Source organism: Coturnix japonica, chromosome 19 (genome assembly GCF_001577835.2).
Source record: "Coturnix japonica isolate 7356 chromosome 19, Coturnix japonica 2.1, whole genome shotgun sequence".
NCBI lineage: Eukaryota > Metazoa > Chordata > Aves > Galliformes > Phasianidae > Coturnix > Coturnix japonica.
In genome coordinates this window covers 8,724,394-8,734,926 of record NC_029534.1, presented here as the reverse complement: position 1 = coordinate 8,734,926, position 10,533 = coordinate 8,724,394, and the positions used below count along the sequence as shown (strand labels likewise).

The 10,533-nt window shown below is 43.4% G+C and overlaps 1 protein-coding gene and 1 long non-coding RNA gene across 3 annotated transcripts in view; one reads left to right on the top strand and one right to left on the bottom strand.

The window, feature by feature from the left end:
- Window positions 1-456: 456 nt before the first annotated feature.
- LOC107322760 lies at window positions 457-7,649 on the bottom strand. The gene is made up of 3 exons (XR_001559036.2): window positions 7,609-7,649; window positions 6,617-7,017; window positions 457-6,152 (listed from the first exon to the last, which is right to left on the bottom strand). It is a non-coding gene; the product is annotated as an uncharacterized LOC107322760 (long non-coding RNA).
- Window positions 6,246-10,533, top strand: part of SMTNL2 (smoothelin like 2) — a 25,648-nt gene continuing 21,360 nt past the window's right edge. Inside the window, exon 1 of one of the 2 annotated variants that reach the window (XM_015881123.2) lies at window positions 6,246-7,000. In XM_015881123.2, the coding sequence (XP_015736609.1) occupies window positions 6,596-7,000 (405 nt within the window). In that variant the 5' untranslated portion in view covers window positions 6,246-6,595. The remainder of the gene's footprint in view (window positions 7,001-10,533) is intronic. The other variant, XM_015881122.2, reaches the window with a different exon arrangement.

Sequence of the window (10,533 nt, the reverse complement as noted above, 5' to 3'; positions counted from 1 at the left end):
AAGTGAGAAGAGAATGGTTTTATCTGCCTCTTTCTGAGAATAATCTTGTAAGTGTAGATAAATAGCACAATTAGCCTAGATAAATAACACAGTTCTTTATTACTCAGCTATTTTCAGTCTTGAGCAAGGCTCATGACTTTTGCTGAAGGTCGCAAGTTTAAACTAACTTGTTGAACTGTGGGTTTAACTGGCATACTAAGGCAAAACCGTAATTGCTTCCTATGGTGAAATATTCCAATAAGCTGTTCAAATGTTTGTCAAAAGCCTGGTAACTGTTTTTCACATAGTTGTGTGAGGAATGGGGAAGTGGTTTCTAGAAGCTTCTATTTTCAAAGTCGGGTAAATCAGTGATCGGTGTCATCCAGGTCTCAGCTTTTTCACTGTCCACTTGCAGAGACAATTAAATGTCTGCATATGCCTAGCCAGGTAACTCAAGGCACAGTGATGGGCATGCAGTGATCATGGCACGTTCTTTTATTTTCCATGCAGATGTATTCTTCCCACAGCCCCCCAAATAACAAGACTGAGCACTTAGGTAGTGCTTGTTGTGCTGTCAGTTAACCAACTACTGTCCCACTTGCAGGATAAGGAATCTGCTTCTCCATGTTTGAGATCATAATCTGTGAACTGTCCAGTCTTCATGGTACTGTGACCAAATGTGGAAGATCCCTCTGAAATACCCATGTACTTACATTATCACGATGCTCTATTCTGCTAGATGGCAGATGCCTGGGGAAATGGCTTTGCACTATATGTAAATATATTTAGCAACTTCAGTTAGTCTAGGACTGCTAATGCTGGATAGCAGTTACACTGAGATTGTGTCTTTCTATTGTCTTCCCTTTTGTTTTGACAGCTGCTTTTTTGAAATATATGTAATGTATGCCATGAGGTTCTAGTTCTTTTCAGTTCCAAAGATAACAAGTTCAAATTATACTCTCATAACCTTGCTATTATAGTGGGTTGCTGTAGCTGAAAGGCAGTCTCTTATGCAAGGTCCTCACTAGTTCCACAACTGTGAATTTATAAGCAGCTGAGGTAGGTTTCTTTTTAGTCTCTGATTAGCAAGGAAGAGAGAATAGAACCAGTGAAATAATGCATGTTTAGTAATTTACATAAGATCAGACATGAAGCCAGCACTGGCGGAGGAGATGGCTCACTGGAAACAAAATGTGACTCCACTGAGGTTGAAGGAGTTGCATCACAATTCATCTGTAGCCCCAGTTTGTTTTGAGTTTCCATGTTAATATTCTTTCTTACATACTTATGGCACGCCCCTACCAATATTCTACTCACCCACCACATTTTCCATGCCCTTTCTCTTTGGAGTGCTGGGCTATTGGTTTGACATATGGTGTGACATATCTTTTCATAAAATAAACAAATACTTTGTATATACAATTTTCAAAATCAAGACCAAAGCCTGCATTCAGATTTTAGCAGCATAGCTACATATCTCAAATAACTGCAGGAACTATTAAAATAACTACAGATTTATTTTCTGGTATTAAAGCTGCAACTGGAATGTTTGCTGTTATAATTTAAATTACTGGCACAGCACATATATATGTACCTCTATTAAAAGCCTCAGGTCCTTCCTGCCACTATGCTTCATGTGAATATGTAAGGCCTGGGCTCTGTCTTCAGTAAAGTCTTTTCAGGAAACGTATGGCTAACATTAAATGACAGCCCTTAGTAAAAGTCTGACTCTATTGCCAATTGCTCTTGTAGTCAGGGGCTTAATGAAAGTTAAATATGTCACCCATGTCACATAGGCCAAAAACACACGGCAGCCAAGAGTAAAATAGGCTGTTAGCATGTTTTAACACTTAGGATTTCCCTCCAAAACAATACAAAACAACAGAACAGGTTGTAGGAAGCTGGGAGGGGTATGGAGCTGAAAAAGCAAAGAATTCTGAGGGGGTAGGTGTGTGGAAAAATCTTCAGTCGGAAGAACAGATAAAGATACATACTGATTAGGCCATGATCAAGTGGTAGGAATGTTATGTTGTGCACAGGCATGTGTTTGATGGTTTCCTAAGGATACTCAAGGAGCTCATCAACCAGCATTATCGCTCAGGAAAACTGCTGTCAGTCCCTTGCCCAATAAACGGCTTAAAAGCCTGGTGCACAATCAAAGTTGGAGTAGTTTATGAAGTGTTTGGGGAATGCAAGGCAGGATAGTGGAGTACCTAACAGCAGATTACACTCAAAGCATGAGGAAGAGCAGCATGCTGCTGGTCTCCTAACGTTCCTGATACTCTTCAGAGGTTTGGCAAAGGTGTTTCTTGGAACAAACAAACAATTAGCTGACTGGGGAAACAAAAATGCTAGCCATTTGAGTGGGAGTTTTGCATGTCTTTTGGCAACTTCAGGGCCATGGAAGCATGCAAATATTTTACATCCTTAAAGGATGTCAAGGTGATGACTGCAGACCAGTTGTTTCCTATAGTGTTGGGTGGCCCTACTTCTTTCACATGCAAAATCCAAAAGTCAGTGACTGTGGTATTAATTTTTCATTCTTCCTCTCAGAGATTTGCTTGTGAGATCCTCAGCCTGGGTAACTCTCACAGCATAACAGAGACCTGTATGGCTTTTGTTTACTTCTCCTTTTTGCTCACTTGTAGCCCAATCTTGGATTTTTCAGTGATATATCACCTCTGTGCCCCAAACTGGGTAGGCTGAGTGCTGTGGAAAATAATAGCTAATAATAAGCCACATTTTAAGATGCAGTGCATGATGAAGCAGGTGCTAAGTAGGAGATGTGATTAAGGATCTGGTTTTAGTGAAGCGACAGTAGATTTTTTCCACCTCTTCTGTAACAGAGCACTCTGGGACAGGTGCTTACAAAAAATGTCCCATTGCTGAAGCCTTTCCCTTGCCTGGCAGTCCTGTATAAGCTGGTGCCGGGCCAGAGTATCATGTTGCCTACTGCCATGAAAAGTTAGAACTTTGATCTGGAAAGAATTGGAACTGCCCATGGAATGCTGTCAGACACATGATCAGATAGCGATTTTCTGAGAAGAGGATGACTGGGCCTCAATGTTATTTGAGATCACTATTGAGAAAACAAAGTTTGCAACCATGGTAGCAACTGCTATCTCTTAAGCGTTATCCTTGACAGGGCTTGGCACCCTAGTGTGCTGTAGAGACTGTTAGCTCTGCCAGTCCTTTTTGAAGTGAGTGAACATGGCAACAAGTGCTGAAAGACCTTGCAGGATCTGGGAATGGATGCTCCTTTTGATGTCCATGAATTACTCTGGCACATATTGCAAACATATGCTTAGCGCACACACACTGTTATTTCTCTACCATTGTTATTGTTGTGTTGTGATAATTCCTGATGCCAAGAACAGAAAAGTTGCCTGTCAGTTACGTTAAGCACCTGGAGACTCTTGGCTGTTAGCCTGCACAAGGTGGTTGTTATCTTCTACTATTTTCAAACAAGCTTCTCAGAGCAAAGCTAATGATTCAGATAAGCTGCTGAGATCATAAATAATTTCTAATATTAACTATGTTTACAGCCCCTTATCTAGTTGCTGAAATACTGTAATTTTCACAGCCATCCAGCTGTGAAACCTCATTGGAAAAGCAGTTTTCAACTTGTCTGATTCTAGGATCTGTTTCTGTTATTTACGTTAACCAAAGTATTTTTATGTCTAAGGCACCTCTTTAAATCCTGGGTATATTAATACTAGTGGATTACTTTGCTCTTAGGCTAGCCTGTGTTCATAGGATGTCTTTTTTCAAGGTCTGAAATATGAACAACTTTAAATTGTTTCTAGAAAGCATTTATGTTGCCTGTGAGGATTCCCCAGCTCATTCTTCATCTCAGACATTCACATGCACGGAAAAAATGGTGAGTTCCTTTCTATCTGTGTGTCTTTTGGGGACAGAAGGGACTGTAACACTTAACAAAGAACAGAAAGGTAATCCGAAATAAGTTACCATATTGGGGGCAATAAGAAACCAGATGATATTTAACAAAAGCAAATATAGAATTTTATACCTGGGAAGGAATAACTGCAAGTATCAGTACAGGTTGGGGCATGACCTGCTGGAAAGGAGATCTGCGGGGAAGGACCTGTGGGTCCTGGTGGATGACAGGTTGTCCATGAGCCATCAGGGTGCATTAAAATGACCATGTTCGGGGAGGTGATCCTCCCCCTCTACTCTGCCCTGGTCAGGCCTCACCTGGAGGCCTCATCCACTTCTGGGCTCCACCGTGCAGATAAGACAGGGATCTCAAGGAAAGAGTTCAGTGGAGGGCCACAAAGATGTAGGCTGGAACTTCTCCCCTACAAAGAAAGGCTGAGTGACCTGGGTCTGTTCAGCCTTGAGAAAAGAAGAGGGGGATTTTAAGTGTGGGAGACAAAGGGACATAGCCAACCTATTTTCAGTGGTCCATGGGGACAGGGCAAGGGGTAATGCCCACAAACTTGAGCATGGGAAGTTCTGCATCAATATACAAAAGAACTTCTTCACAGTAATGGTGATGGAACACTGGAACAGGCTGCCCAGGGAGGTTGTGGATTCTCCCTCTCTGAAGATATTCAAGACCTGTCTGGACAGGTCTGGAACTGCACAGCCTGCGATAGAGAGCCTGCTTTGGCAGGAGGGCTGGACTCTATGATCTTTAGAGGTCCCTTCCAACCCCTACAATTCCATGACTCTGTGATTGTTGCAAAAGGGAGTTTACCCTCCTTCTCACCTGGGCAGAACAACTCCACAACTAGTGGGCTATGCTCCCCTGCTTTCCTCACACTCATTTCATCCCAGTACAGCCCCATAAGCTTTGGAGGGATACCTCCTGATTGCTGGGAGAAAACACGTTTTTATTTTCAGACCCTGGATAGTGGGAAGTGATAAACATGATCTTGGATTTCCTTAACAAGATATTGTTTCCATAAAACATACTGTTCCAGTGTGGAAATGTGAATGATATCTTGTTGTTTACAATTCTTAATTGTGGTATCAAATGTAAAAGTCACCAACAGTGTTCTCCAGAAAGATCTGGTAACAGAACCCCATAACATGTCCTAGCTACTGTGGAGTAAGAACCCCCTTCTTTCTTTATATGAGCATCTAGCCTTTTAAATAAAAGCTGACCGCAAACAGAAATCACATCCACCACCTGTTATCCCAGTTCTGACAGAAGAGCATAAAGGGTCTTAAAGCCTCAGCAGGCTAAAAAATTAAGTGACTTGTGCAGTGATTGCTGGAAGGTCAGCAGCAGTGGGAAGATGAGCCCAGTGGCCAGTCCCTGCACTGAGTGCCCTGTTCAAATAAATGAAAAGAGACTTGAGGAACTAAAACTGAGAAATGAGATTCAAGTGGGAACAAATCTCAACTATGGAAATACATCAGAGAATGACTTAAAATACACTCTTGGGCACAACTGATTTTAAGGGTTCTGGAATTATGACTGCAACATGCCACACTGATTTGTGCGCAACACACTGAGAGATTGCATCAAGAGCACTCACAGTCTGTTCATGTGCACTTGCTAAGATCATATTTCATGCCATTAAGATCTCTGCAGCATGCATGGCTTTGATTTGTACATCTAGATTTCTTGCATACTGCACGAATACAGCGCTGACGTGTGTATTTCTTGTGTACTGCAAAGTGAGCTGGTATGCCAGGACTGAAAAGATGTAAACATACTATATTGTCACACTTTGCTACAAAGCATAAAGTGGTTCTGAAAGTAGCAGAGGAGTAAAAAGTACACTGACAAAAAAAGCCAGCCGGGTAGTTCCTCCACTTCAAACTTTCTCTGATTAAAGAGCATGCAGGATGTCACATTTCTGTTCCATGCTCTATTGAATAAAGAAATATGGTCAACGGGTTGTGGGAGGTGATTCTCCCCTCAGTGAAAGGTGCATATATGTGCATTTCTCCAGAATGTCTCTCAGAGCCAATTATCTTCCTTTGTTTTCATGCTCCTCCAGGAAGGAATACATACTGTTTACTTCAGCATCGTCATGCAAGCAACCCAGGAAAGATGAGATGATGACCTCTTCACTTGCTCTCATTCCTGCCCAGCTGCCATTTCCTGCTCACTCACTTCACGCACAAACTCTGCATCCTCGACCTCCTCCAGGTCTGGTTCCATAACACCGCCTTCATCCCGCCACGCCCGGCCTTTCCTTCAAGGGAAAAAGACAGCTGTGAACCCCCCATTGCCCCCGCCCCTTCTCCCTCCCCCTTTCGTTTATTCCCTTGTGAAATTACATCTCCTCTGAGGGAGCACACACTGGGCCGGGTGGCCCTGGGCAGTCACTCAGCTCCTGGTCTGGTTGCCCCGCTACGGCGCGGCTCTGTTGCGGTGACCCCGCCGGGCGCGCCGCACGCTTTGTGTCCACGTTATGGGAGCGTACCGGGCTGCGGCAGCCGTGGGGGCAGGCCGACGTGGGGGTTGGGCCTAAGGGCGGCTAGGGGGAGGTTTTGTGTGCGCTTTGAGGGGACGAGCAGGTGGTGGCAGCAGGGAGAGAAGATCTGGTCGAGAGTCTGTAGCCGTCGGCTCCCGAGTTCCCCCTCCCCCCCCCGCTCCTATCCGGCCGCACCGCAGAATCTGCGGGCCGTGAACACCATGTCCAGCGAGATCGACAACCTGAACAGCCGCGAAGCAAAGACGGTATGCGAGGCGTTGGGGCGCTATGAAGACACGCTGCGAGGCGCTGTCCGGGAGATCCACGTGGACATTCAGGTGTTCAAGCAAGGCGTGAGCCGGCAGGTGGATGAGGTGCTGCGCCTCGCTAGCCCACTGGCACGCACCGTCTCGGAGCTGCAGCAGGAGAACCAGCGCCTGCGGGTGCAGCTGGAGCGTCTGGCTCGGCAGGTGGAGGCCCTTGGCCGGTCGGCGGGGCTGCCGCAGGAGCTGCGGGACGAGGCAGAGAGGAGCCCTCCGGCTGTGGAACCCAGCTCTCCAGCCCCAGCTTTTTCTGGAGACAGGTTCTCTACCCTTGCAAAGCTAGCAGTGTCTGGTCGGAGCCAAGTAAGTGCTGTCTGTGGCTGGGGAGGCAAAGAAGGGAGAGTCATGAGGATACATGAGCACCTATGTGAGTGGATGCTCCTACACTGAGCTGTATGGTAGCATGGGGGAATGTTTACATGGAGCACTTCCTGTGCAGTGAATATTTATGAGCTTTTGGAAGATGCTTAGAGAAATGGCCTTGACCATTCTACCATCTGGAGACATTTCTGATTATAGTGCTACTTGACCAAACTGAGACCTTGCTTAGAGCGGTCACAATCGCTGTTAGGTGTGGTTAGAAGTACGAAGTCATAGCAATCTCAGCTACCCTACCCACACCTACGTGTGGGTGAATCTCTGTATATCCTTTCCAGACTCAGGAGGATCTGTTTGCCAGCATTGCTGTTTGTCAGTTACCAAGCTCACAAAGGAAAAAAGCTCAGCATACACATAGCAGTCAATAATGTGCTTACCTAACATAGAGGCTTAGCGTACTGAAGTGTTACAGTTTTGAGGCAGAAGTGCTGTGCTACTGTGCAGTCAATAAGTAAACAAAGATATAAACAGATATTTTGTTGAGAGACATTATCATGATGGAAATACAATCTATAATAAATGGAAACGCTCACCAGTGTTGAAGGCTCACAGTAAACTCCACAAAGAAGCAATCTCCAGAGAAAGAGATCCTTCCTCAGTGGCAGTCAACTCTTAAATGGGATCTAGGAGAGGTGGAGCCAGGCTCCACCCCTTCCAGTAGCACAGCTGAATTACCTTCACCTGTGCTCCCGCATCTGACTCATTGCTTGCCTCAGGTGGTCAAACAGAGGTTCAGTCTGTAATCAACAGTTTCTCATACAACTACTGTGGTTCCATCCTAGAGAGGCACATCCCATGCAAGCTGCTCTGGTCTCCATGACATAAACTACCACAGAGATGTTTTTTCCAGTGGTACAGCTGTTTCTGTGATGTGAAGCTTTATAGCGTGGTGCATGGAAAGCTCAGTTAGTGGGAAGCTCATATGGTACTGAGCTTTGTGTAATATTTTTCCAGTGCATCTGATTTTGTGGAAGGAGATGAAAGTTCCTGTACAATCCTTGATGCCAAAAGAATGTCCCCAGACAGTGCATGGTGATTGTTATATAAAACTATGTGGTATTAGAGAGCTAGCTTTCAAAGCTGACAGCCTATTTCATGTAATATTAAACTATCTCTTGCAAGATTCTTTAAGATTTGGAGCCTGGAAAGTTGTGGGACTGGCTATCCAGGCCTTGGGGATGAAAAGTAAAAGCTTGGAAATGAAACCAATTTGAAGTGATTTGGGTGCGACTGAGTAGAGTCTGTATAATATTCCAGCTCTTTTACTTCCCACCAATCCAAAAGCATGGACCACAGCTGGCCAAATGAAAAGTCAAAGCTGCCATGTGCTGTACTATTCCAACTCTGTTGTAGCAGCTGCTGCCTTTTCTCCAAAAAGACTAAGATTAACAGCTTACAGAACGTATGGATCTTTTGTTTGTTTGTTTTGTTTTGTTTTGTTTCCTCCATGGAGCCAGCTGCATTTACTTACATTGCAAGAGAGGAAAGTAAGCTCAGTTCCAGGAAAGGGATAAGAGGAAGTGATGTCTCACACAACTCATCTTCATTGCCACTGTCTATCTGTAGTGTGTACTCTATGCTCTGTGATAAGCTTTGCATTGAAGCTATGTCATTATCCAGCTTTTGATATCAGACTAGGCTAAAACACAAAATGTGCTTTTGTTTTGGTTGGAACATTCTTACTGTGCTTCGAGGGTTCAGGGAAGATCACTTAAATACTGGTAGTTCCCCAGTGTCCTCCCAACAGTTTCCCCACAAGGATGGATGGCTTCTGGGGTTAGCATAGCTGACTGAAAAGGAATCTCAGTACTGAGAACCACAGAAGATGCAGCTAGAGCTACACACACCAAGTGCATGCAGAAACTACATAATTTTTCTGATTAAGGCTGTAATGTGGCTGTGTTCAAATGACTAAGGATCACTGCACTGGTCACCCAGTTTCTCTGTGGTAATGAAAGTATTCCCTTAATTGTCTGAAATTTCTGTTCATGCAACAGAAGCACTTGAAGCAGAGTACCATAAATGACACTGTGTTTGCTTTTAGATAAATTTGTGGTTGTGATAAAAATTGATGAGACTTCCATCCACAGTAAATGCTTATATAAGTCTGAGATAGAAGAAGCAAGTAATATATTTCTGGAAATAGCAGCAAACAAGATGTACTCTTTTGCTCCTGAAAAAGATTTATTTGTTGGCTTTCTTTTAAGTATGTCGTTGATGTAGTTCTTATCCCAATAAGTAGTTGCGTTCTGTTCCCTTCAACACATCCATCAAAATACTCTGGATAAGAGTTTCTTTCTCAGAGTGAAGATCAGGTATTAGAGATTCTGAGTGTCTTTATTGTGTGAACTGTTATTTTCTAACATTGCTAGATTACTTTTCAAGTAATTGAGAAGAAAATGTGGCTAAGGAGTTCTGAGCAAATTCAAAAGTAAGGACGCAAATCTCCTTTTAAATCTTTGGCTAGTCTCTTCTACACTGTCCTTGAAATCCGATATACAACAGCCTATGTGTTCATTTAGATGGAGTCAGTTGCCTTTCTGTCCAGCAAGTGGGCAGAAAGATAACGATTTGTTGTTAGCCCCCACTTCCTGCAGGCGACACAGCAGTGACAGTGTTACAAAGGATTTGTGTGATCTGCCCGAGATTTATATTATACCCAAGAACAGGGCTCTCCACGTACTGGGGAAGGCTACTTTGGGGGTGTAGAGTGGGGAAGGGAGTGTGTTCTTCACGTTTGCTCCGTTGTTTTTGTTTGTTTGTTTCTCTCCTTTTTTTCTCCCTTCCATTTCTGTGGTATGTTGGTCTTTTTTTGTTTTGTTTTTATTGTCTTTGTGGACATTTCAGTGTCTGACTGACAGAGCAGGATGGTTCAAAAAGCAACTAATTCGTTTGTTTTATGATGGTGGTCATTTGCATCCAAGGTTGTTACACTGGTAGTCTTATTTGCCCTGTTCTCCCAAGAGATCGTATATGGACAATTGCTCATCTTTCGAAGGATATGGATAGATTAGAAATTTTAATAATGAAAGGAGAAACACTTTTTGTATTTGCAGTGCTATAGTAAACCCACTTGTTCAGTTGCTACAGCTAGATCCTTAATTTTCTGTTTATTTCTTGACTTAGACTTAGCAGCTAAGTACCTTCAATTCTTCAATACAAGACTTGTTTTTGGACTCAGTGATCTTTGTAGGTCCCTTCCTACTGAATTGTTCTGCTCTGTTCTGTCCTTTTTTGTGCCTGCAAGGAAATGCAGTATAAACTTGACTGTGAATTCTTATTGTCTGTAGAAGCACAATATTCTGAGCTCTGTTCTAACTGCACAATAATTTGCAGCACGTTCATTTGCAGCACAGTAAAGATCATGTATCATTTTTTTCAATTACATCTCCTGATAGGTAATTAGTTCTGTACTTTTGTTTCCGATAATTTTTGGTCAAAACTTTCACTGCTAGTTA